We start from the raw sequence: 27,987 nt of genomic DNA, 5'->3' as shown, positions 1-27,987 counted from the left end.
TAACCTGAACATTCTAGTGGTTTACTTCTTACCATTTGATTTCATCTGAAGTAACTGATATCTGATTTTGGTTTCTATCAGGTTTGTAACCAGATAGAAACAGAAACACTTGTTGATTTAGTAATGATAAAGTTGCCAATTCTCACTTTAAGATACATTTTTGTATAAATAAAATGCAACACAAATTCAGGTAATTGTGTGTATTGTACTTGATGAAGGCAGCACTATAATATTACTATCAATGTCACTTCAAGAGGATCTAATAAGTGGGGTCCTATGGTTGTCCCTATCAATTGACAGTGGTGGAAAAAGTAAACAAACCATGTAGTTGAGTTAAAGCAGAGAAACACTCGGTAAAATATGACTCCAGTAGAAGCAAAAGTGCTCCCTTTAAACTTTTACATGCATAAATGTACTAAAGTATTTGCCTTCAAATGTACTTAAGTATCCAAAGTATTATGATTTATGTCTATTATAATTCTTGGCACAAGACTCATTGCTCAACGATCTGTTAATAGAATGATATCGATTTGGCAAACACTGATTGATATCTATTTAAATTAAAATTATTTTCAACTACTTACAAATAAGGCCATGGTCGTTGTGGCAAATTGGAATCAGGAGTTTCTTCCATCATTTATTACTCTCAAAATGTTCTGCCTGCTGTTGAACTGATGCTGAACTGTATGTTGGTGATAAGTAGATACAAGCAATCAAAACGAGTTCAAAACAGAGCGTGCACTCGTCCCTGATTGGTGGCAATTTTTTATCCACTCAAACAATAATAATGGTATGACTGAATTCAATCATATAGTTAATTAGAAAAAAGGTGTTTGACTTTGAAATGTAGTGAAGTGAAAGTAAAAGTCTCCCCAAATGGAAATTCTTTAGTATTCCTTGTCTTTTATGGACAGGGTATACGTGTGTATAAGGCTATAGTTTGTGAAAAAAATGTGATTAATCAATTAATTACTGCATCTAATCTTCTGCATGGGCTTTCCACTGGATTTTGGGGAATGGTTGTGGGAATTTGTTTTATTAACTTACAAGGAAATAGTGAAATCAGGCGCTGATGTTTGGTGATGAGGCCTGTGGAGGCACTTCAGTTCATGGCATAGGGGTTTAGTTTAGACTTGGTTTAGGTCAAGTCTCTATAGAAGCAAGATCTTCCTCTGCAACACATGAAAACCCTTTATTGAGCATGCTTTTCTTTACAGTGACATTGTATTACTGGAACAGTTTGGGTCTCCTAGTTCAAGTGAAAGAAAGTGATAGAAAGTGGTATGCTGCGACATTCGAAGACATTCTATACAGTAGTGTCTCCAACTTTGTGGTAACATATAGTTGAAGAACCACATATGGCTGGCAAAGTCAGGCGTCTTAGTACTTTTGTCCATAAAGTGTATAAGTGCTCTTGAGTTTATTGATGATAATGATATGCCTGATGGAGATATTACATGAAAAGAGCCGATGAAATGTAAAAGGGCACTAGCACTATTGGTACACCATGTCATTTTGGAGTGAATGGACATGCTGCCATGCTTGGTCATCCTAATTAAAGAGAAATCTGAAAACTACAGAAGACATTGCGTCCAATTGTGTGCTTTTAACTTTGTGGTGAAGGTACACATACAGGTATGGTGGTCAGTGGTTGTACTTGCTTCCTGAAATATATAGTTTACCTGAATCGTCCCAAGTACACCTGTAGCCATGCAGAATCGGGAGAGTCTACCGAACTTTAGTGGTGGGGGGCGTCTATTCGCCTATTGGTTAGCCATTTGTAATAAATTAGTGTTTCTATAGTTATTTATTTATTTATCTATTTAAAGATAATATAATAAATACGCGTAACGCATCTGGTAGACATTATAGAAACATACAAATATGTGCAAAACTGAGATTTGTACACCCCTACAACAAGCAATGAATGCTGAATAGACTTGACCCTTAGTGCCTTATCCGCCATTCAGTTTGGAACGAACCATTTGCGCTGTTGAGGGGTGTGCACTGTAGCAGTTAGCTAGCAAACAATGCAAACGGCGCAGGCAAAGCGACGTCCTAACTTTCAGCTCTAGCGCCTGTCCTATTTGCACACTTGTGGGGGGGAAATACTCCAGTTATTTCTTTCTATAAGTAAAACAAAACAAACAGGTAACCTAACGCTCACCTGGCACCACAATAAGACATACAAGAAACTGTTAGATTTGGCGGAAGCTCAGCAGCAGGGTTGTGTATAATCGAGTGCTTGACTAGCTAGGTTCTGCAGCTTAGCAAAGCAGTTAGCATAGCAGGCGGCTGGCCATTGCACTAGCAACCATTAGCTCTGGACACAAGGTTATATATATGTTAATATTTGTCGTGTTAATTGTCTAACTAGCTGCTCGTACATATAATAATTAGCGAGGGAGACAAAAAAAGAGGGTCCAACAATGATCTCCGAATTGAGTAAACGTCAGGCTAACCAAACTAGCCGAAACGTTCATTATATAGCTAACTAGCTAGCCAAATAATTTAGTACTATGTAAAATATAATGTGCATTAGATGAATTAGGATTAGCATCATATAACCAATCTTGCATAAAAGTTCAATTTCAGCTGACTGGTAAGAAATAGGACTGCTTACCATTCTACATTTCTTTTTTTTTTTTAATGAGAGTAAAATGCTGAATGGCATTCAAAATGATGTTAATATTTATTGCATGCCTGGATTTAGCTGTTAGAGTTGTATTGCTTTTTTTCCCACACAATTTGTATATTAGGTTTCAAATGGCTATAAGTACAAAGAAGAAGAAAGCTACAGAACAGATTTAGAAGCCTGTATGATGGTTTAATGAATTAAATAAATTTTATTATTTTTCATTAAATCACATAAACTCCTAAAGATGAATAACAAGAATTTACCTGAATTTTGACTATTGATCCAAAAAATACAAAATTCTGCAGTTGCAGGGAGAAGAGGTGATGAAGGTACCTGGGGTCAACAGTGCAAAGTAATAAAGAGTGCAGGCAGGGTGGAGAAGAGTGATAGCAGGAGTGATTTGTGAAAGAAGGGTATCTGTGAGAGTGAAAGGGAACATTTATAGGACTGTGGTGAGATCTGCGATGTTGTATGGTTTCGAGACAGTGGCATTGAGTAAAAGACAGGAGGTGGAGCTGGAGGTAGCAGAGCTGAAGATGTTGAGATTGAGGCCCGATTGAGATGGTTTGACCATGTGCAGAGGAGGGACATGGGTAACATCGGTAGGAGAATGCTGAGGATGGAGCCACCAGGGAGGAGGAAAAGAGAAAGGATGCAGTGTGCAACCTGTCAGACCCGGCCTCAGATCAATAGAATAATTGATAAGTAGATGATCGAGTGAAGAGTAGTCAAGTAACACGTTTTTTCTATGTCCCAGCAGCAGCCGTGCCCCGCCGCGCACCGACCCCCAGCGGAGCTGTCATGTGGCAGGAGGCCCGCAAACATGAGCGCAAGTTGCGCGGTATGATGGTGGACTACAAGCGTCGTGGGGAGCGACGGCGGGAATACTATGAAAAGATTGTAGGCAGAGATCATGCTCCAACTCGTCGCCGCGCTTAATGATGTTTATACAGTGCATGAAAATACAACTAGTGTTTGTGTTTAGATTTTTCAGTAGTTTCTCACTAATTTCTCACTCTGAACAACGCATAATCATGCAAGATCAAACCTGTTATATTTGTTTATAGCAGCTGCTATGTTTTTCAGTTCATCCTTATGCCTAGCATGTGATTTGTAAGAGAAACGTAAAGGGAGTTTATTGCCGCTGTTGACATTTTGCATTTTGTGGTCCTGCTATGTTTGTTACCTTGCAGAAAAAGGATCCAGCTCAGTTCCTGCAGGTTCATGGCCGTGCCTATAAAATCCACCTCGATCCGGCTGTAGCCCTAGCTGCAGAGAGTCCAGCCAACATGTGAGTTTCTTGTGACTGCAGTTTTTGCCTGGACTTTGGATTATGTTAATTGTTTTAGTGTTTGTTACAGGATTTGTAAAGCCAGTGGCTCAGCTTGCTCAGGATGTAAAGATTACACGTCTGTGCTGTTAGAGCCCTGCAAATGATTTCTTTTGTCTGTCTGTCAATGTCTGGAATAATGCACTTCACAAGCTAACTAGCTCATACTTAATGAGCTGCCTACACCAACCAGGCATAACTTTATGACTGGTGAAGTGAATAACACTGATTATCTCTTCATCATGGCACCTGTTAGTGGGTTGGATTAATTAGGCAGCAAGTGAACATTTTGTCCTCAAATTTGATGTGTTAGAAGCAGGAAAAATGGGCAAGTGTAAGGATTTGAGCGAATTGGAGAAAGGACCAAACTGTGATGTCTAAACGACTGGGTCAGAGCATCTCCAAAAGTGCCGCTCTTGTGGTCTGTTCCCGGTCTGCAGTGGTCAGTATTTGTCAAAAGTGATCTAAGAAAGGAACAGTGGTCAACCGGCAACAGGGTCATGGGTGGCCGAGGCTTATTGATGCACGTGGGGATCCAACAGATGAGCTGCTGTGGCTCAAATTGCTGAAGAAGTTAATGCTGTTAATGCTCGATGGGTCAGAACTGTTTTGGCAAAGGGAAAGCAACACAATATTTGTCAGGTGGCCATAATCTTATATCCGATCGGTATATTTTAGCTAATAAATGTATCTATAGATGTATTGTTTGTCTTAAAGCAGACACCATAGATATGCAGCAATTATAATAAAATACTGGGAATCGCGTTTTTTTTTCCAGGATGCCTTGGCAGGGTGACACCAATAATATGATTGACAGGTTTGATGTGAGGGCGCACTTGGACTACATTCCGCCTTATACGCCTTCTCTGATGAGCACGACGTGAGTAAATTTCTGTGTTTTAGGGGATAATGATTTGTGATTGTTACACATGGAAAATATAAATAATAAAAATAATTATTTTGCTGAATAATAAGTTGATGTTTTTTTAATAATATAAGTGTTTGGGTTAAAGGACTCCTGAGCAGGAGAGCGAGGAGAGGAAGTGCAATTATGAACGTTACCGAGGCCTGGTGCAGAACGACTTTGCTAACAGTGAGTAAGATTTTCCATCGACTGGAGTCTTGCACAAACTGTGTTTGTAAGGTAATGTTGTCTCTTGTAGTCTCTGAGGAGCAGTGTTTGTATCAGATCTACGTGGACGAGCTATATGGAGGCCTGCAGAAACCAAACGAGGATGAAAAGAAAAAGTAAGTCTATCTCAGCGTAGCTGGCTGACTGGTAGATTTGTGGTTGTTCATATTTAAATAAGGAAATCCTTGTTAATTCGATTTGATTTTTATTACATTTATTCTTAAGGCTTGCTGAAAAAAAGGCTCAAATTGGCTACACGTATGAGGACAGTACAGTTACAGAATCTGATGCCCGGTCAGATAAAGGGGATGAGGAGAACTCGGAGAACAGCGAGTCTGAGGAGGATGAAGTAATTCCTGACATTGGTGTGTCTAATTTTCTTTCTGTTGTGGCTTTTTTGTTATTGAACTTATATATTTTTAAAGATCAAGTTTTATTAAATTATGTAAATGAAGGATTTAGCAGAATGCTCAGCACTGAATTATAACTTTTTTGTTTTAGTTTATAAATCTTTACACTGATTTCAAAATTGAATATAGTAAAAAAATAAACATTAACACCACTTAGCGCCTTATCTGACCACCTTCTCTTAGGTGAATAAGAGTAAATTCCACGACTACACCTTATAGGTGGTGTCCTGCAGGGTCTTAGGGTCAATGTGCTCTCTCTGGCTTTTGTGGTGTTAAACTTTTAACTTTATTTGATTTAAATTAATGGGTACACATTCATATTTTTGCCTTTTTATTTGATAAAGTAAGGGGGTGTGTGTGGTAGATATGGAGCATTCCATACACCTTGGTCCTTAATTACTTGGGTTGACTTTGTTTACAATTTTGAATGTTTGCAAACACTGTGATCAGTAACTTGCTTTGATGGCAGATGCATCATGTTCCCAAAACATGCACACAGCTCGATTTTTGTGCACCCTGAATAGCTGATTTGTTGGTGCCCTTATACAAAGTTATCAGTTTATTTTTGGCTAAATGTTTGTGGGCTCAACATTCAGTACGTGTCTAATTCATGAATTTAGGAACGCTAAAGAGTGTTAATGATCTCGTTCTCCAGATGTCGAGGTGGATGTGGATGAATTAAACCCAGAGCAGGTGATGGAGGTGAACAAGATGGCCACTCCGTATGGCATGGCAGAAGGAGACTTCGTCTGGTCTGTTTGTTGTTGGCATTTTATAGAAATCCTATATTTAGGTCACATCTCTTGCCCTGCACATACCTTTTTTTTTTTTTCTTTTTTTCTTTTTTCTTTTTTTTTTTTTTAAACACATCTGATGCAAATCATTCACTTAAGAAACCCGTAAAAAGTCGAATGGCATGTTAAAGCTGGGAAATACTGATATGTTCGCTGCTGGTGGAGTTATTGATGAGATATGACAGCGAGATGGATGGTGTGCGTGTGACAGACCGAATAACCGACATGCTTTTGTGGCAGGATGTTGAGAAAGGACAAGGAGGAAGTGGAGGCCATAAAGCATGCCAAAGCCCTGGAGGCCGAAAAGGCAATGTACTCGGTAAGAACGAAACCAGTTCTTCTGCTAGTTTGGCTTGTGAGGCCCTGTTGGTGTTTTTGTATGTAGGTACTTTTGGCAGGTAGCCAACATGTTTTGCGCAGATGCTATCTAAACGTGTGTGCGTGTCGTCAGGGCCGGCGCTCACGCAGACAAAGGCGAGAGTTCAGAGAAAAGTATATGAAAGGCAGACAGATCAGCCCTCCCAGGTAACCAGTATAAGCATTGCATCAACATCAAAACTATAACACTGCGGCCTGTTTTACCGTGCTTCACTCACACCTCACGATTAATTACAGCTATGCCAGAAGAGACAGTCCGACCTATGACCCCTACAAGCGGTAAGTGTAAGGATGTATAAATTTACCCTCCTGGTTGGTTGAATTGCATTTAAAATTTTCTCTTTTTTTGGGTCTTCTCTCAGTCCCCAATCTGAGTCAAGTTCCGAGTCCCGCTCTCGCTCACGTTCTCCAGGCAACGATAAGATCACATTCATCACCAGCTTTGGGGGCAGTGACGAAGAAGGCGCTGCAGCTGCACAAGCCCCAGCTACCGCCCAGTCAACCCATGCTCCCTCCAACCCTGCAGGTCATAGCAGGGGCTCCCGGTCGGTAACTTCCTTTTACTGCACTCCTCCTGGCTTTCTGTTGGATGTGTTCTCCTGTCAGCTATTTGTCTTGCACTGTGATATGATTTGAGTGTGTTTTATTTATTTATTTATTTTTTATAAGGTCAAGTCACACACTTGGCTTGGATTTTTGTGTCAACTCTTTGGCATACTTACGCAGCTAAACTATGTTTCAGGAATTTGCACTCAAAGCAGTTTCTGAGATTCAGGGCTATTGCACGAAATGCTACATGGCCAAAAGTATGTGGCCACCTTACCATACCCATATATGGAGCTTCCCTAACAAGTTGCCACAAGGTAGACACATTAGAATATCTTTGTATGCTATAGATTAGATATTTCCTTTCACTGGAGCCATGTTTCTGCATGACAATTGCGCCGTTTGAGTGGAAGAATTTGAACGGTTGAACGGAATCCTGACCCTACAGAGCACCAAGGAACTGAACAGATAAAATGCTGCCCTTGTCTGACATTAGTGCCTTATCTTAGTAAATGGGCAAATCCTCACAGCCCTACTTCAAAATCTAGTATAAAGCGTTCACAGAAGAGTGACGGGTATTAGAAGAGTGAAGGGTAACTAAATGTGGAATGAGCACATATGGGTTGATTGAGCGAATGTCCGCATACTTTTGACTATACTGTGCATATGTAATTTACTTTTTATTGCCGCATTAAGTCAAAATCATCATAGAAGGATGGAAGGAAGGAAGGAAGATGGTAAACCACAACACTTCCACTTTATATAATATGCTTCCAGTTGATAAATTATCCAGTTTATAGCCTGCACCATGGCACACTGTTTTTGGGCTGTTTTGGCATGAAAGCCTATAATAATTTGAATGTTGCTGTTTTTATGTCTGTCCAGAAGGAGACGCTCTTCTTCCAGCCGCTCATCATCCTCCTCACGTTCTACCTCACACCGCTCATCTCGTTCGTCTTCGCGCTCCCGGCGTGGTCGACGTGCACGCGGAGGACGTGACCGAGATGGTCGCCGTTCGCGATCCCGCTCACCCTCCGCCACCGCTCGGACTCTCGGTCATGGCAACACGGAGGACGAGGAAGCAGTTCTAGGAGACGCTACGAGAGGACACGCTCTCGCTCCACAGACAGAGACAGAGATAGAGGAAGGCACTACACATCACGCAGAAGAACCAGGTGGGTGGTTGGGGGGGGGGACATACAAGGTATGCAATTAATCATAGTGTAGCTTGTCAAGAAATCCAGTGTCCATTATTTACTATCTGTTTTCATATTGCATGTTGGGGGGTGGACATGTTCACCACAGGAAGCTGTAACTTGATTTCCCAGGGAGGATTTTGGCTGCCTCTTTTAACCTTGTCAGCAAAATAAGGTCACTTCCTAGTGACCCCCACCGGAGATGTTCCTCACCATACAGTTGTGTGTCCCTTTTGCAGGTCCCGGTCTCGCTCAGGTGACCGCGGTCGCCGTGGTGGTCGGAGTTCTGGGTACAGGAGAGGTGCCAGCAGCAGCCGGAGCCCATCTCGCTCACTTCCTGCTAGTAGTAGCCCCTCCCCTTCGTCTCGATCTGCCCAGCCCACCGCCACTGCTGTACCTGACAAACTGAGAAAGTGAGTATGTCTGAAATGCAGCCACAGCATACTGAAATCACTTTACTGTAGAATTGAATGGTGTATTCACTGCTTGTTTAAAAATGTATAAACTGAAAGCAGGTAGTCTCTGAGTTACTATGGTTTGATTTAGGATTTTTATTTATCTTAAAATGACAATAGTGATCCAAATTTATTTTTTTTCAATATTACAATTTTCCTGCAATGTCTCAACTCGATATCTTCACGTTACTATGGTGTCATTGTAACTCATCGTAACTCGGGGACTGCAAGGATTAGTTTTTGATTAGTGGTCTTTGGAATATATATAAGCATAGCTCTCTCTCACACACTCTTTCTCTCTCGTTCTGTTTTTCAGGCCTGAAACTCCGGGTGGTAAAGAGACGGGAGCTGCCAAAGTCAGTAAGAATTTGATATGGCTCGTTTTGTTGCTAAAGACGCCTCCCTCACTCCTGACAGGCTGATACAGTTGTCAATCAGTTGTGAGGCGCCCAACCCACCTCATTCAATGCCGGCTCCTCAGAGAGCTCCCGATCTCATTTGAAATGTCATTAGATTAGCTGTCTCCATGGTGATCAACTCTGCCAGTGCGCCAGGCGACCACAGTGCCCTCCGTTCCCAGAACACAGTGGTCTTTTCAAGGGCACCTATTTCTGAACCTGTCTTAACCTTCATTGTGTATAATGTGTAAGAGCGAGTGTGTGAGAGATGCATGAATTTTAATATGAAACAAAAAGACTGTGTGTGTGTGTGTGTGTGTGTGTGTGTGTGTGTGTGTGTTCTGACTTTGTTTAAAATGTGGTGTTTTGTTAGAATTGTATGAAAGATCCCAGGTGCTCTCGCCTCAACAGTGGGGCATGCTGGGACAGGCAGTGCAACACTACTCTTACTTTCCTGCATTTATGCACAAGTTCACATTATCCTCTTTTCTGACGTCTCGCAGTTAAATTGAATGAAAAGATAAAGATGTTTTGTTGTTGCCTGCTAAAGTGAAATAAAGAACTGCAAAACCGGCCACTCCCATACATACCCGCACTCTGGAAATACCAGGGGCAAGAAGAAGACCATTGCTGTTGTACTGATATTTTACATGTGTTGCAGTGTTATATAGACACACTCTTCCCCCCCGATTTGCTATTGTTTAAAAAAAAAACATTTTGAGAAAAACACGTACGGTTCGAGGCTATTTTCTAAATATCTGTGCCCTTATGTAAGCTCTGCTGTAGTATTACAATCCTCTTGCGTTTCCAAAGATGTCCTCTGGCATCATGTTCTAATAACAGCATGTCCCTTACAGCCCAAGATGACCCCCCAAGAGAAGCTGAAGCTGCGCATGCAGAAGGCTCTCAACAAGCAATGTGAGTCCAGCACTGTTTTCCTTCAGCACATTACACTTTATATAATGATGATGCCAATTTTCAAAATCCAGATTTAGAACTTTTACACTTAAGATTCTAAGTGTCCATGCATTAAAAAAAACCATTTTTTGTGCCATATAAACGCTTGAGTTTTTTTCTTCTTGCTCCTGATATCCACCCAAGATATATGTGGTGTTCAGAATCAGCTACTACAAGCTTGTATTATGTCTGTCTGTCTGTCTGTCTGTCTGTCTGTCTGTCTGTCTGTCTGTCTGTCTGTCTGTCTGTCTGTCTGTCTGTCTGTCTGTCTGTCTGTCTGTCTGTCTGTCTGTCTGTGGCAAGTAGAGACAACAGGTTACATGGCTGCCTCACAGCCCCAGGGACCCCAGTTTGATCCTGCTCTCCCGTTACTGTCTGTGTGTGGTTTCACGTGTTTGCACGTTTCCATTAGGTGGCTTGGCTAACGTAAATTGGCAAAAGAAAACGAATAAAAATCATTTAAAGTGTATTTTATACAAATCTTTCCAACCAGAGTCTGACGCTAGTGTGGAGTGATTATGTATGTGCTTAAATAGAAAGTAATTCTACAATCGATGGTTGCAACATCCTTTGCCTTCTAAATTTGGATATAATGTCATACAGTGTCAGAAACCACGTAGGCATGTATGCTTAGCTCATTCAGTGCGGTTTGAGGTAAGCAAGTGATTTTAGGCATGCATTCTGCACAGTGTTAAACTTTACAAGTTTACAAGCCTCTATCACTTTTGGGCCTCACCACTCCATTGCACAACAATGCAACTCGCTACCTTTCAAGAGCATTGCATGTTCAGGTTTTTGTGCCACAGAGTAATTATAATCTCTGTTTACATTTGGAGGATTTGGTATGCAGGGGGTGTGTGTCATTACCACATACCACATTTCTAATACTAAAGACTTTGTAGTAGTACATGTTGAATGAATCAAACTTACTTTTACTGTGTTTGTAACTGCAGCCAAGGCGGATAAGAGGGCAGCACAGGTCAAAATTCAGCAGCAGGAGCACAAGCGGCAGGTGAGTACGTGGTTTATAATAGATCTTATTGGAGAACCGAATTTTTATATATAGCACACATCACATACATATACACACAAATAATTATTTGATCCCCTGCTGAATGTACCCCCTTATAAAGAACTGAACAAGCTATCATTTTTATGGTAGGTTTATTTTAACAGAAAGAGAATGAATATAAAAATAAATCCTGAAAAAATACTATTATATATAAATGAATTCGTATTTGATAGAGTGAAACAAGTGTTTGATCCCCTACCAACCAGCAAGAATTCTGACCCCACACACCCAAATTGGTCCTGTACCTTTAAAAAATAATTCCTAATATCAACTCATTGTGTGTATAAAAGACACTAGTTACAGAATCAACCTCTTCTATTCAAACCTCTCCCCCACCATGGGCAAGACCAAAGAGCTGTCAAAGGACGTCATGGACAGGATTGTACACCTGCACAAGGCTGGAATGGGCTACAAGACCATCAGCAAGAAGCTTAATGAGAAAGAGAACACTGTTGCCACGATAATTTAAAAATGGAAGAAATACAAGATAAGTCAATTGCTCTGGAGCTACATGCAAAATCTCACCTCATGGGGTAAGGAAGATTCTGAGAAAGTTAAGGGATCAGCCCAGAATTACACAGGAGGAGCTTGTTAATGATCTAAGGGAAGCTGGAACCACAGTCACCAAGAAAACCATTAACACACCAAGGTCTCTCTGCTTAAGAATGCACATGAACAGGCCGTCTGAAGTTTGTCAATAAACACCTGAATGGTTCGGAGAAGGCTTGAGAGAAAGTGACGTGGTCAGATGAGACCAAATTTAAGCTCTTTGGCCTCGACTCGACTATGTTTGGAAGCAGAGAAATGCTGAATATGACCCCAAGAACACTTTGGAGCTGTTACTCTGCTAAGGGTACAGGAAGACTTCACCACATGAACAGGGCTATGCACTGTAGAATCTTGGATGAGAACACTGAAGATGGGTCATGGATGGGTCTTCCAGCATGACAATAACCCTAAAATATACAGCCAAAGCCACAATCTTATTGTCTTATAGCCCATTCCACATTTAATCAACGCAGCTCTTATTTCTGTTTGACCATTTTTATAAAAAAAAAAAATAATAATAATAAAACAAATATAAAAAAGGCTAAATTAAAGCCTTGAACGCAACGCATTTATTCACAATGTCTTCTTTACTCAGAAGAAAAAAAAAACTGCAAAAAAGTTTTTTTAATCACTAAACATTTGTTTTACTAATCCGCCAAGTCTCACAACAGGGACCACGTTCTGCCATAATGCACACATCCGGCAATTAAAACCGTCCGTGTGAAATCATAGCAAAAGTTCTGTTTGTTGTCCTGATTTAAAAAAAAAAAAAAAACACCATAATTACTTTCAAACATTTGCAATAATATTTTGTCTTCATGCTCTATGTTGAGTCTGCTTTCACTAATAATAAACATACATTTGCACAAAGCATCCAGATTTTTCCACATATCGGTTAATAAAAAATTTAAAGTATTCATTTAAAGCGCAGTTAAAAATGTGCGATTAAGGTCAGATTAATCACGAGTTAACTCATGATAACTTTTATTTAATCAATTTAATTGTGCCAATTTAATCGATTACTCGGTTTGATCAATATAATAGTGTATTGCAATAATTAGATAATTACATTTTTATAAAGTATCAAAAAATATTGTTTTATATTTTAGCCAAGTAGGCATTTTATTTAAAAAAATGTTACAATTTTTAAACTGTTCAAATGATCACAAATATTAATAATAGTCTGCATTAATAAAAAATGACAAGCAATTTTGTATTTCTTTTCCCTAACCATACTGAAATTGAACTGAACCGATAATTAAACCGAGGTACACAACAAACTGTGAATTTGTATTTTTATATATGGGAGAGAGAGAGAGAGAGAGAGAGAGAGAGAGAGAGAGAGAGAGAGAGAGAGAGAGATTAGTATGTATAATATGAGCACACACTGATTTATTTTATCTCTGTTTAGGAACGAGAAGGAGTGCTGAGAGCTATGGCACGCAAAATTCGCATGAAGTAAGATGTCTTTGTTAATGTGTAATCCTGTGTTCACACTAGCAAGTGAGAACACCCATGTCTTTTGTATGTTTTCTGGCTGTGTATGAGCACAGTTTATATAGCCTTTATGGCTAGTCAAACTTAAAATATTTAACACACTGATTGGTGTGAAAACTTGGTTGTTTGATTTTCATGTTGCATAGCGACAAGAAAAGCATTCTAACTAGTTATATACATGTGCCAGAATGTATGTGTCAAAAAAAATAAATCTCTGCGACTTCCTTCCAAGCTTTGCTTTCGTTTATAATGTCTCTATACACATGTAATGAGAAGTCATATATAACAGTATGAGGACCAATGGTTCTCCTATAGTTATAGGTTTTTCTTCTATTTTTGCATGTTCAATAATATAGGGAACTAATTGCAGGTAAGAACTAAAATCGAGTAGGGAACTGAAGACACATCAGACCACATGCTATAGGACTGGGCTGAGGAATCAATTGAGGCAATGATTTTTTTTTTTTTTTTTTTTTCCCCACCATATAATGTCAGTTATTTTGCAGGGGATTGAGAAAATCTCAGTTCAAGTGCTTCAGTGAAATTGCGGCTTTGTGCCACATTTGAATGGGGAAAATGGTCATGTTGCTAGTGTTAACATGAATTTGGATGTCTCTTCTTTTTATTTCAAAGTTGCATATATGGTTTAATAAGCAATTTGCATCATAGGGAAAGAGAGCGACGAGAGAAAGAGAGAGATGAGTGGGAGCGGCAATACGGCCGCCAGAGTCGCTCGCCCTCACCCAGTTCCAAATACAGTGAGTAATTCCACACATGTGACCCTGTTACATTATGTCTTGATAATAAATATCCAGGATATATTTACAAAGATAAGTCATTTGTTTCTAATCCTTATTCTTTCATCTATACAGGTCGGGATTATGGCTCGTACAGAAGGTAGGAGAAACAATGCTCTGCAAATGTGTAGTGTAGAATTAATTTTGTTTTATTAGCGGTAACTAATCTTTTTTTTTTTTTTTTTTTACTCTTTAGGAGGTCGCGTTCAAGGTCACGGAGCCCACACTATCGGTACTAAACACGAGCCTATTACTGATAGAAGACAGTGGATTTAGGAAGAAAAACAGGCAGACTATTTAAGGCACATGTATGAAAAGAAAACCGAAAGGTAGTTGGGGGTAATTTTGCTCCTGATTTCACCCTGTTTAAAGGTCAGACTACCCTGTGGTATAAATGAATGTCTGATTTCAACAGAAACTTTTTCCTCCCTCATCTTATGTTTTAGTGCATCCAGAGGTACAGAGATGCATTAATATTCTTCTAAAGCAGGAAAAGTCTATGTATGAATGTAAACTGCTTTTGCAGAGAGGTTAGCTGTATATAGGATTAATTATTTCCAGTGTGTCCTCATTTTGTATCTCCGACTGACTTTTCCCATCACAAAAATCAATTGTCTTGAAGGCATGAAAGACCCAGACCCAACGTTGTATATAATGTGTTCACATGACAATTCGTGACCACTTCAGAGCTGTGGTGGGAAACATTTCACTCTCAAGCTGTAAATACCAGTCTGCCATCCATGTTGTTTTACCCAAAATCGACTGCAATATGCTCAATTGCTCAAATAAAATGCTTCCAAAGTATTACAAATACATTTGAATACTGTCATTGTTTTATAAATGCATCTATAACATTAAAATACACCTGTATGCTTTCTTTCTGCACGAGTTAGAGAAGGACTACTTGCTCTTTATACAAAGGCTCAGCGCCAGGTGGCGCAGTTCAGCGTTCAAAACAATGCCTTAAATTGAACTGAGGGCCACGATCTCTTTAAGAAGGCACTGTTGATCTTTTTGATCGTCTCCGAAAAAAGTGTTTTATAAGATGTAAATGTGTGGTAGTTTGTCTCAAACTCGTTGTACTTGTTTGGTTTCGAAAGCAGGCGGACAGTAAAAAACATCATACACACACCTGTCTTTGGGCGACCTCGATAAACCCACTTCCTCCTCACCCACATCCTTTAGCCAGTAGAAGCATTTTATTGGTGTAAGGCAGTGAGTGCTGCTCATCAAAACAACGTTAGTTTTGTTTAGGAAAGACATAACGAGCAAAGCTACCTGTTTGGCTCGATTTCACTTGTACAGCCATGAAAAAAGTATCTACAATAAATATAAGAACTTCAACAGTCATTTGTATGCCTCTATTACAAAATGCATGATCTTCAGCGTCAAAATAATATTCCCATTCACACGTGCAAGGCAGACTAAACCATGTGCACATTTAAAAGGGGTGTTTTTATATCCAGATTTGTTTATTTTGCTGCAAAAAAAATTGCAGTAATAATATGAGCAAAAAATATTCCATATAACAATATATACCGTTTCCTTTTCCGATTATCTTGATTATTAAATCCAGATTGAATATTGTATACAGACATATTTACGGTTTCGGGGGCGTGGTTAAGAGTTGTGAGGAAGACATGGGCGTGTCGTATGATAATTAGTGGCCCCGCCCCCGTCTTTGGGCGACTATCTGCCTGAACTTGAACACTGACGGGCAGAAGGCTGCGACCGTGACCACAGCCGGCGGAGGCAAATAACCGACTGTGTGTGTGTGTGTGTATTCGTTTGTCTGTGTTTTGAATTTGTTTTATGACACCGATTAAAGTGTTCAGTCATTCCGGAATCCGTATTGGTCTTTAACACGGACTGAAAGCCGGGGATTTGCGCACAAAAAAGAAAAAAAAGAAAAAAAAAAAAGAATGTCCAGGCGCAAACTTGGAAGCCGACCGCAACACCTGAACGTGATTCAAGGTAAGCCTGGAAAACTTGGGCTACATCTCGAACCCACACACACACACACACACACCGCATGTTCCTAAATCGCCACCAGTGCTAGACACGTGTACGATGAAAAAGCCTGGAGACTACAGTTGTAAACATTGTGGCACAGATGACAAGCTTTTTTTGTTGTTGTTTTTTTTCATATCCTACACCGGGCTATGATGCGTTTTTTTTCCTTAACGATCAATAATAGAAACAAGTCTCCAAGCTGTGATTCCTCCAGGCTTGATTATCACTAGTGTTAAACAGGGATGGTTTGTGATTTATGACACATATGACAAGTGTCAGAAACTTGACCTGACAATTTTAACCCCTTTAACTGGTTTTGGAGATTGTTCAAATCAATCTGCCGATTTATATAACTAGTTTTTCTGAAAATTATTGTAGAACATTTTGCACCTTGGTCAGTTCACGTCCACTGGAGACACCAGACACACTGCTTCCACCACTTTACTTCCTTATTGCATCCTCCCTACCTTTATTATTTACTCTCTCTCTCTCTCTCTCTCTCTCTCTCTCTCTCTCTCTCTCTCTCTCACTCCAGCACTTTTTATTCGAACTATTATCGCATTTCATTATTTGTAGAGACTCCTAGAAGTTGCTTTTTAAAAGTTTATTATTTTTGATTTCAGGAAAATGACAATGAAAATGTTTTAAAGTGTTTATAAAAAAAAATCAATCAGTGGCCGAGGTTTAAACAAGTTCCGTCATATTTTCTCCTCCACAAAAATAATAGAGGTTCAACGTTGCCAGATTGTATCCACAAAATAAACGCTCAAAAAAAAAAAAAAGCAACTCCGGCGCCACTTCAAAACAGCCGACATGGTTACTCTGTGTAGTTGTATCTACATGTTCCGGATTCTAGTGTGAGAATAAAAACCCGAAGGAGAATTACAGCCGATCTGGCAACCTTGCGCGCCTTTACCTGACCGCAGGACGGTGCAGCCGCGCCTTGTGCGCAAAAGCAGCAGCAGAAACAGGAAAGGTGACATTTCTGGGTAACCACGAGTGCAGTCCTGCCCATCCTCAGAGTGTTGTCTATGCCTGCAGCGGGCACCAGGCAGGGGCATCGTGGTACATCCAGAGGCACTAGAGGAAGGACCTTTGCTTGAAAGTCACCTGCACGAACCACCTCTCCATCAGTCCCAGAGATTAGAGATGTTCCTCTTACTGGGGGGAAAAAAGTTATTTTTAGATGGTTGTAAACACATTGACTACAGTCGCTGCATGTCTCGAGTGTTCTAGGCTGAGGTTTATTTATGAACTTTATTTCAATTCGATTTCTTGCTCATCACCGCAGGTGCCATTAGTTTTAAAGCGCACTACAAAATCAGTTACCCGTCAGTCTAGCGAGGTGCTTTCCGTGCTCTATAACGTTCCTCCAGTTTCTAGTTTCTGGTGTTTGGTGTAGTCTTAACTACACAGTCAAGATCTACTTAATTCTTGTAACACTTTGGCTCTTGTGACAGATTAACAGTGCTCCTGTATAGCAATAAAAGCCACTTCAGTAAACGCATAGAGCTTGTGAGAACATGCAAGATGCGACTCAAGCGTGTGTTGTGTGTAAAGTGTCAACGAGTTAAAGCGGTTGGCAAGTGTCGTCGCTGTGTGCAGTAGCTGAGTGAGAGTGTTTCCTGTCTGAAAGCAGGCCGAGTGGCAGAGACACAGGAAGTGGCCAGCATCTGCTGACCAGACAGTGTCCGACTGAGGGTGCCGGATAAGCACGCTCCACAGGCCTGCAGAGAAGCGAAAGTAACACTTCGCTAGAGAACCTGACACAAACCAACAAGTTCAGAACTATGTGAAAGAAGGGTTCGGCTGCAAAGGGTTAGGCAGGTGGCATACACGTGACTGTTACCACAGTAACGTTTCCTAACTTGACTGTGTAGGCTTCTGTAGGCTATACATGTACATACTGTCTTTTGAAAATCTATTAGATCTATTCTATAGATTCTGTATTAATCGCTTGGTTGCTTGACCATGTCTCTTAGAGATTTGTATCTCTTTCAGTGCACTTAAAGCAGCCAACAATAGAATATGATCAATATAGACTTGCTTTGACATATGATTAGAGAGTGATCCAGTATTGTGCTAATCTTGATTGAAGCACCAGTTTAGGTGAGGCTGTTGTCTGAACTTCTCGACACTGTCCAATATTGAGGTGTGCTTTCTTTTATGGAACTGACATTCACAAAAGCCTTGCCTCATTTACTGTCAATGAAGCCATGCCTCTTTTACTTGGAATGTTGGACATTAAAGCCACACCTCCTTTACTCAAATTAAAGCTTATTTAATGCATTCTGGGAACCTCAGACTGGGTCTTTTTTTTTTTTTTTTTTAGAAACATCCTTTCATGTTGGGGGTATTCCAGGCACTTCATAAGTCACAGAAATGTACCCGTGCATGTATATGATCACAGCACTCGTTTTCGGAGAGTATTGTGAATCAGAATACCGCCGAAACACATTTGTTAAACGTATGGATATTTACATTTTTGCTTTGCTTTGTGAAATATTTCTTTACATATTCTTTATATAATATGTGATATATTCAGCCAACAGAGAAACCTGGATTGCATACCATTGGATATCAACTATTAACTTCTTAACTGTTCTGTTCTGTTTTGCCATATTAAAGCATGTATTTGTGAGTCATGATGATTGTTGGTAGCAGTGCCAAAGGATTTAAGGGGTAACTTTTTTTTTACTGCTGTAGGAATGAAGGAGTTCAGATTCAGTCTATGATTCTGGTATTACCAGCCATCAGGTTTTAAGCTGAGTCACTAATAAGGAAGTATGTAAGATTCGGGAAAAACAATTTTCCCCATAACCTCTGTCTAAGCCTGTGATCTTCTTGTCGTTTTTATTTTTTTAGATGCTCCAGAGCCCAGCGTGACTCAGACCTCACAGTGCTCTCCTGCTCACGTAACTGGAAGCAGTGATCTACTGACATGCGGTCAGTGTGGCCAGGCCTTCCCTCTGGCTCACATCATCACTTTCATCCAGCACAAGCAGGGAGGATGTAGCAGCACCAGGGCAGGTCCGATGGACCACACACCTCAGTCTCCAGCCAATCACACGTTCCGGCATGGCCCTGCCATGCAGCTGGAAACGGGCTACATGGAGCTAAAGAGGACAACAGGCAGGCGTTGGGAGGAAGAGCCAGGTGTGAAGGCGGAGCCTAACCGAGCAGGTGAGTTCTGGGTGTTAATTAATGTCAATCTTTTTATTGTCCCTGCCATTTAACGAACTTGCCCCAGTCCGTCTCATTAGGTCACCGTTGCTGCGCGCTGAGGCCTCTGTGAGTTAGAGACGCTGACGCTAATTGTATGGAGGGGATTGGCAGTGTGATTACACGCCCTATTGCATAAACACACATGCGCATTTGTACACACCCGGGGGGGTACGGGGGAAGAGGCGCACACCTGAGCATCTCCTTGGCTCGGTCTCTCAGGTGAAATGTCCAGGTAAACAGAGCGCAGACAGGCCATGCAGCAGCACAAGTCCCAAAGTAGTGTATATATACACACACACTTAGCACTTAAAGGAGCGGTTTGGTGATAAAAATCAAATTTACACAACGCATTCTTCATTTAGCCAAAGCAAGTTCTCATATATCCATGTTCCAGTCATTGCATCTATATGGTTATGATTTCAGTTGTCAGATAGATGACCTCCAACCATTGCAGTGTTCATCTATATTGCAAGGTTTTTTTCCATTTTTTTTTTTCGAACCATGTGTTATTCTACAGCAATCTGTTTGACATAACCAAAGAAATGGATAGAACGCTGGCTGTGTCCCATTTGGGTTTTCTCGGGGTTCTCCGGTTTCCACTCAGGTCCGTAAAAACATGCTGTATGCTGTAACATGCTGCTCTCTGTGTTCCCCCAGGAGCAAACGAGCATGTGATTGTGTGTATGCAAGCAACAAAAAAAAACGAACTGATAAATAAATGAATAAAAGAATAATTGGAAGGGAAAATTACAGTAAACTTCGGACATGTCCTGGCTGTTCAACTGCATCTGAACATTTAAACAATAGTGTATACCCCTTTTGAGAAACTTGTTTTATTCTGTTGATGCTCTGGAAAAGGTGTTTAGTTTGAAGGTTTTTAGAAAAATCTTATTTAGTTTTATTTGTGGAACTAAACCCATAGAAGCTGGCATGGCGTTAAGAAAACGAAAAGTAAAAAAAAAAAAAAAAAAAGGACAAAAGGACATTGTGGCAATTAAAACAAGGTCTTTTGAAATAATTTTTTTTTGCAGCCTTAATCAACCTGGTTAATACAAACCTGTCAATCCTAGAACAACTGAAGGGTCTGAATTTGCATACTGTGCATCATTTTTGCGAACCTAGATGTTGGCCAACTTGTTTTGAGCCTTCCAGCATGAGAGATTCTTTTAAAAGGCTTGAGCTTCGAAGTCCAATCTCAGTGGTTGGTGAAAAAAGTCTATCTTTAGTCCCTGGTTTGAAGGGTTTTCACTGTTTTCTTTAATACCTGAATGACACTAATGTTTTAAGGTATCTCTTTAATAGTTTCCTGTCCGCTCATTTAGCTGCCGAGCTCAATGCTAAAAACAAAAAAAAAAAAGTCGTCAGGGTGTTGAGATTATATTGTCCCCCGTACTAGGTGCATGCGGTTTGTCATGCTCTACAGTAATCCGGTTGGGACGCTAGCATGCACAGGTGCAACTGTTGTTCTTTATTTGTCCGCCTAGTGAACTGTGACTGTGATCTTCCTGTGACTTCACTCACAGCCCGACTGCAGCAACCCAAATCAAGCTCCGCTGCTTCCCCTTGCTAAGCTAAGCTAACATGGCAGTTTATTAAAGGTGACAAGTGTTCGCCGAGGGACTCAGTGGTTATGTCTGATCATTATCTGGAGTGCACGCACACATGCACACTGACGCGCACATGTTTGCACTTCCTTCCTTTGTGTAGAGCTCAAGGGACAGACGGTGCTGCCTCTGTCTGTCCGTGTCTCTCCGGGTTCAATCCTTCTTCTTTTCATGTGTATGTTTCTGAAGAAAAATGTCAAGGGCGAGTTCAGAAGATTAGGTTAGTATCATGAAGTATCAAGTGGCGATCGGCGAGATGGAGTGCGAGTGCAAGTGAGTGCGAGCGAGCGGATGAACGAGGGACAGTAGTGCGATGTGTTCTTTCACTCTGACTCATCCTGTGAAAATTCAGTTACGCCACAACAGTTAGGTGTCCCTCTGCCAAGTGCATTTGTGTGATTTTAGTACACGTCTTGGCCTGTGTGCGCGCGCACGCGCGTGTGTTTGTAAAAGTAACTGCCGCCATGTGATGGATCATTCAAACAATACATTGATACCCTATCGCCTCCGTTCTCCTTCGGTTCTTGCGCTCTCATTATTCTTCCCCTCTCTCTCTCTCTCGCTGCATCTCTCTTTCTCTCTCGATCTCTCTCCCGCCTTCTCTTTTCTTCCTCCATTCCCGAGGGAGAGAAGATTCCGCCTGCTGCTCGTTAGAGCTCCCAGCCAATCTGCATTTTTAATTAGCAGTTATTGCTTCTGCTTAATATGCAAGTGCTACCCTGGGCCAAATGGGAATCCTTACAAAAAGAGCGAAGGAGAGGGAGGAAAAAAAAAAACGGGGCAATCGAGAGAGAGAGAGAGAGAGAGAGAGAGAGAGAGAGAGAGAGAGATGGGTTGGGTATTGTGTTTCACTCCAGGAACTCGAGACAAAAGCCCCCCCTACACCCCTCCCCTGTCTCCCCCACCCAAGGGAGAGATTTGGAGGCAGAAGGGGACTCACACAGAGGGTTTCAAGGTGCACTCGTTGAAGTGATGTTTTTTTTTTCTGGGTTGCTTAATGTCATGTAGGGTTTTCTCTCTTTGTTCTTAAGTCAAACTTATTTTTCACTAGTTTTTTTTTCTTCTTCTACCACTCCTTTTAACCTCCTTCCCTAAGGCTCAAAGGCATGTCTTCTCCTCTAAGCTCTCTCCTCTCTAGGCCTAGAGCCTTAGACAGAGGGCAGAGGCAGAGACACTTTTTAATCTTCTCACCCCTCAAAACCCCTCCCAATAAAATACAGAAGGATTTTGACTTGAGGAGACATGAAAGAGGCTTATACCATTCAGCCCTGAGCCCTTTGGCAGCCACAAAAAAATTAAATGCATTCTTTTTTTTTCCCCCTTCAATTTTCGGGATCCTGTTTCCCGATTTTGATTTATGCAGAGCGGCCCCATTTTATCGAGCAGGCTGACTCAGGGTTCATTTGCATAAAGCCTTCGTTTCGCCTCGTTCCGCTAATTAGCAATTTGCTGTTTAATTGGTGAGTGGCTCTCAGAAAAAAGAGACAAAGCTCACCATATATTTTGAGATATCCTCGGACTGCTTTTATGCCAGCTTCAGTCTTTGTCCTTCCTTTCACTCTTGTGACACTCTCCTGTGGGCACACCTAGCAGCCTTGACCCTGGCAAGGTTACTGACGTTTTGTTTAAGTGTGATCTCCCTGCTTCTGTCGACAACCTAGAGTCAACGCTGTGCACCCGATTTATATTTGCGCCCTTTTTATTTGCCATCGTCGCATTGATAAAGACTTTCTGTTGCTCACATGAACCCTTCCATTTCTTTTAACTCTGGCTGGAGCATGCCCTACTTTTCACATTTGCCGTTAAACCTGTTTCTGCCCTGCACAAACGAAATGACATTACATTCTGTGAGTTATGGGCGGCTTCTTCTGACGTCCTTTCATTTTCATGCTGCAAACTGTCTCGCACATTATCACAATGCATTCCCGCAGATTACCTTAGGCAGAGAGGGATGTCATTTTCTTACTGGACTAGCCATGCCTGTTCTGGTGGCCCCTGTTTTGCATTTTCATTTTATTTCATTTCTACCTGTATGCCAGGGTTGCAGTGGAAATTTGAATTTGTGCTTTTATAATTTAAAGAACTTGTACTGGTGAATGTTTAACACACTCCAAAAACATAAAGTAGCCTCTATGTTTTCATAAGAAAGCTCCTGGCGGGAGAGAGCTGACAAAGCAACACAAGCACTTGTATCTACCCTGATCAAGAAATTCTCAAGTTAAAATAGGCAATATATATAGATTAGAAATGTTCCCAACCCCCTACCCCCTTTCTAAATGACCTCTATTTGCATGCTCAAATTCGATTGGCTCGAGGATTTTATGACAGAATACCACAAGTTTAATTTCAACTAGTGGTGGTATCCATTGAGTCAGGCCATTGACCTGAATCTTTTGATTCTGTTCACCAAAAAGGTTTGTTGACATTTAGCGATTCGTTCAGTTACTCTTGCAACAGTGCATGCTAGTTTGGAGAGAGTGATCATGAACGAGGATCCAAATGCACATGTTGCTATTTTTACACATTGTACTGTGGATTTTGCAGGGAAAATGCAACACCCAAAGCTTGTCATGATCTAATTTTTCAAATGCACTGTTCCACCCGTATTCTCTTCTAAAGGTGAACTGAACGAATGACACAAATATCAGCCAAGTAGACATTAGGGTTATTCCGTTCACTAATGACAGTTAGCAGTTCATTTATCTTGGTTACAAATAGTTTCCTTGAATTTGTTCTGAACCACATGGTCCAGCTGCACAGAATTTAACAAGAAAAGTTTACAAGAGATTTGCCACACAATTGTGTAAAAAAAAACAAAAAACTGTCAGTAAATGGAAGTGAATAAGAGATTCATTCATGAACGTAAAACCAGTAGCAGTGATGATTTTAGACTCTGACCAATGTGCCACTTGTATAACCATAAACACATTTTATAGAGTAGGGTGACCTTAAAACCAATTCTAGTCGAATAATCTCCATGTAATTTCTGTTGCAGATGAGCCATCCAGTTTTACCTGCCTGTTGTGTGAGTGTGTGTTGCCTAGTGCATGGGCACTTCTCCAACATGCCCAATATACACACTCACTGAATCTCTACCAAGCCAAGGCCAATTACCCCCAAAAGCCCAAACCAGCAGCCATGATGGACCCACGCCACCTCGGTGCCACACTGGCCTCGGCTTTCCACTCTTCCTCATCCTTGAAACGTTTACCCCGCTCCCATCAGCCCCAGAGTCATGTCCCCCTGTCAGGAGGCCGGGATATTCAGAGCCTGAACTTCTCACTGTGTCTTCAGCGGCTTGCAGAGGTTAGTGTTGGGAATGGAGGAGTTGTGCCCTCACCATCTCCTTCTCCACCCGCTGCTTCTCCTTTTCCTCATTCTACACCTCCATTGTTAGGCGCCTTCTCCTGTGAGGTCTGTGGTCAGAATTTCCAGTCCTTGCGCAGCCTTTCTGCTCATCGTCGCACACATGCGACTGAAAAACCTTACCATTGTGCTGTGTGCCAGCTATCCTTTGCCCAAAGTGGTGAGCTAGCTCGACACATGAGAAGCCACCGCAAAGCTCCAGAAAGCTCATCAAAAGTGTCTGAAAGCACATTAAGAATGCCAAATCTCGCTGCTGCCACAGCAAATGAGGATCGAAAAGTCCCAAGCAGGTTTTCTCAGCAGGGTTATGGTGATAATGGGCATCAGGAAGGTGACTCTGCAAGTACAGGTTTGATCCTGTTGGCATCTCAGCCAGGAGGAGCCAACCGCAGTTTGCAACGGTACTATCCACTTCAGACTGAGGTCGAGGAGGAGGCACAGGGCGAGCCACAACACCCATCACCCTATGGCAGCCCTTCAGAGGGCTCACTGGACAGTGGAGAGACTGGCGAGAGTGGTATCGCCAGTGGCAACTGCACTCCGAAAAGGCCTGAGCGTGACAACGAGAGAGAGGGCGAGATTGAGGCAGAGGTAGAAGGCGTAGATGTGGTGCAGGACTGGCATCAGGACAATGAGAGACGCCAGTCTGCTGGCCGCAAGAAAAGGGAAGAGGCATGTGAATTTTGCGGTAAACGTTTCCGCAACAGTAGCAACTTGACTGTGCATCGGAGAAGCCACACGGGCGAACGTCCATACCGTTGTGGTTTGTGCAGTTATGCCTGTGCACAGAGCAGCAAGCTGACACGCCACATGAAGACCCATGGTACTCGTGGCACCCGTGCCCCCTTCCAGTGTCAGCTCTGCTCAGTGCCCTTTACAGTCTATGCCACACTGGAGAAGCACCTAAAGAAGACACATGGTATTAGCCATGCCACAGTCGGAACCTACAGCCAAAACACCCTTTCTGTAGGCTCTCCACTCCACTCATACACCAATCTTGCCATTAAAATGGAGGACGAGCACTCTGAAGGCCCAGTCCAACCCGGCACAGAGGCTCTGGACATGTCTAAATCTCTCAAAGAAGAGCAGTCTGAGATGGTTGTCAGCACTGACGCCGCTCCCTCACCCACTCCTGAAGATGAGAACCATAAAGTCGAGTTGAGTCCAAGCACTGCATAAACGTCGAGGAATCCATCAGGGATCCTACTGACCATAGCCAGCACACCAGACTTTTCGAGAATTCTACAGAGCCCCTGGTCAATACATATATAATAACAATAACTGCGGCATTAACACCATCTTTTGGTGAATAGGAGCCACAATCTGGGGTACGTAATTGATCAGCGGACCAAGATCAAATCACAATCAAGTGCCTATCTGTAGACAACTGTGACCATTCTTGTAAGGACTAGGTGTGATATCTAAAATCTTTTGAACTCAGTGAGTGACTTGACTTTGACTGTCCAGTCTGGCCAGGACTATAGAGGCAAAATTGTCTTTCTGGCCCAGAAGAAAAACGGTGAATCAGCCAAGAGCATCAATAACCAAGAAAGATCAACATTGTCTCTTCATGATTCTTAGAGGTTGGTCAACTCTGATTGTTACAAGAAAATACAGACTCAATTTTAGTCAAATCTCATTGACTTGGAAAGTGGGACTTTTGTAATGCTCTCCTTTCCAGTAATTTTTTTTTGAGAGTATAATACTGGCAATTTTGTTCGGTTCAAGTAAAAATCCTTTTAAACTTGGAAACCGTCTTAAGCTGTGTCCTGAACACTGGACCTTAATTTTGGAATACTGTTTCTAATCAGCACAGTTTGGGGATGTGGCAATGAGCATCAACAATCATAACACAGATTTTCTGCGTTCCTGCTCTCAAACATGCATGGCACTGTCTTGGGGATCTTTTGGAAAATTTATTTGAAGTCAGCGCTTACAGTCTGTGCATCGTAACCGATTTATCTCGAATCCTCTAGCTGCTCTTCTATGCATAAAGCTTAATTTTATAATAAAAAAGGAAACGGGTGTCTGTATACGTTCTGTTTTTTTTTTTATTTTTCTGTCTGTATTGCTGTTTACAGATTGACATTCTGTTTACAGGTTGTTTGTTTAACTGCATGCTATAAAAAGTTAAGCTGTCTTTTTTGCCCTGTGTCTTTGCGTGGGTGCTGCATGTTGTGTAAGTGAGCAAATGAAAAGCTTTTCTTCAGAGGAAAGACTGGGTGGGGAACAGCACTGACCTGTTGTCTGGTGAACCTGCCGTAAGAGCACTTGTGTGCGCATGTGTATGTGTGTGTTTGTAAATATACATATGGGTTAAAATGTGTCTTTATTGTATGTATGCAATGTTTATTAGTTTCATTTCTATCATTATTGATTCCTGTAATTGATCAGGGAACTGTTTGACTGTTTTCTTTTAAATAAAAAAATATATATACAGTTCTGACTATTTGAATATAGACAAATGTGAAAGGCCGCTGGGCACAACAGTGTCCAACACTTCAGGGAATGACATGCTGTACATAGAGAGCTTCACCCTCCCTAATGAGAATAATCCATTTTGTTGTCTGGTTTAGCTGTTTTGATTTCAGTTATATCTGTTTTCTATGTGATATTTTTTTTTTCCACCCAGCATTCCATGGGAAGCACATGCCTTTGCTGTAAAGCAGCCATAATTTTGTTATTCTGTGCCTGTGCAGGTGAATATTAAAAGACTGATGCAAAGTCAAACGTGTGTATGTGTGTGTGTATATGTGTGGGCGCACACACAAGCTTCTGCATTGGAATGGAACATGCTACTACTTGTTTGAGAATACATCAAGAATTCATCCATGTTTGGACTGGAGAGTTGCTCTTCTCCTGGCTTAGCTCCTTTTGAATTGTGCTCAGACTGAAAGGTCATTCAGAAAGGCTACACCTGTATTTGTGTCTGTGTTCCGTTAAGCTCACTTTTTCACCAATAAGGCACACTGGGTTGTGAGCAGAGGTAGCATAAAATTGTTAGGCTCATTATAAATTATAATAATTATAAAGTACTTGAAGTAAACTTGTGCCTACATTCACTCTATTTGGTATGCCTACATCACAGAAGTCAGTAACAAATTATAGGGTGTATCAGTCGGAGCAGATTTATATATATATATACAGTGTTTGCATATACACTGAGAGGATATACAACCCCAATTCCAGTGTAAAATGTAAATAAAAACAGAATGCAATGATTTGCGAATCTTATGAATTCATATTCTATTCACAATAAAACAAATTGTTGTTTAAAACCAATGTTTAAACTGTAAATTAATATATACCATTTAAGGAAAGAAATATTTTGAATTTGATGGCTGTAACAGGTCTTAAAAAATTTGGGACAGGGCCATGTCTATTTGGAACATTAATTTTGTCCCATACTGTCATGTGTCTGATACAGAATTCTAGCTTCTCTACAGTGCAGGGTGTCCTTTGTTGTATTTTTCATTTCATGATGTGGCAAATGTTTTTAAATAGTAAAAGGTAAGGCAGGCAAGTTCAGCACCTGGACTCCTCTACTGCGAAGTCATTCTAATGTGAGAGATGCAGTATGCCATCTGCATTGTCTTGCTCAAACACACAAGGCCTTCCCTGAAACAGACA

General features: G+C 41.2%; 2 protein-coding genes across 2 annotated transcripts; both read left to right on the top strand.

Moving 5' to 3' along the window:
- Positions 1-1,994: 1,994 nt before the first annotated feature.
- LOC124395710 (CLK4-associating serine/arginine rich protein) lies at positions 1,995-14,962 on the top strand. Its single transcript, XM_046864473.1, is given in 22 exon segments — positions 1,995-2,151; positions 3,399-3,538; positions 3,832-3,929; positions 4,747-4,848; positions 4,982-5,061; positions 5,132-5,216; positions 5,326-5,465; positions 6,166-6,262; positions 6,545-6,623; positions 6,756-6,829; positions 6,920-6,961; positions 7,045-7,227; positions 8,114-8,261; positions 8,264-8,403; positions 8,664-8,837; positions 9,196-9,235; positions 10,135-10,195; positions 11,188-11,246; positions 13,267-13,313; positions 14,022-14,110; positions 14,225-14,249; positions 14,346-14,962. Coding segments are annotated over 21 exon segments (1,905 nt in total). The 5' UTR covers positions 1,995-2,151; positions 3,399-3,439; the 3' UTR covers positions 14,389-14,962.
- An 886-nt stretch (positions 14,963-15,848) lies between these two features.
- znf296 (zinc finger protein 296) lies at positions 15,849-27,087 on the top strand. The gene is made up of 3 exons (XM_046864745.1): positions 15,849-16,123; positions 19,028-19,345; positions 23,987-27,087. Exons 1-3 carry the CDS (start codon positions 16,072-16,074, stop codon positions 25,534-25,536), a joined length of 1,920 nt encoding a protein of 639 aa, XP_046720701.1. The 5' UTR covers positions 15,849-16,071; the 3' UTR covers positions 25,537-27,087.
- The last annotated feature ends 900 nt before the right edge of the window (positions 27,088-27,987 follow it).

This window comes from Silurus meridionalis, chromosome 13 (assembly GCF_014805685.1).
Source record: "Silurus meridionalis isolate SWU-2019-XX chromosome 13, ASM1480568v1, whole genome shotgun sequence".
NCBI lineage: Eukaryota > Metazoa > Chordata > Actinopteri > Siluriformes > Siluridae > Silurus > Silurus meridionalis.
The sequence above is the reverse complement of the archived record's forward strand: the minus strand, read 5'-3'. Positions and strand labels throughout refer to the sequence as shown.

Excerpts from the sequence above, each read along its gene's own strand:
- znf296 (XM_046864745.1), top strand. The coding sequence starts at position 16,072 with ATGTCCAGGCGCAAACTTGGAAGCCGACCGCAACACCTGAACGTGATT. Across the intron at positions 16,124-19,027 it reads ACACCTGAACGTGATTCAAG|ATGCTCCAGAGCCCAGCGTG; the intron begins GTAAGCCTGGAA and ends TTATTTTTTTAG. Across the intron at positions 19,346-23,986 it reads GGCGGAGCCTAACCGAGCAG|ATGAGCCATCCAGTTTTACC; the intron begins GTGAGTTCTGGG and ends TTTCTGTTGCAG.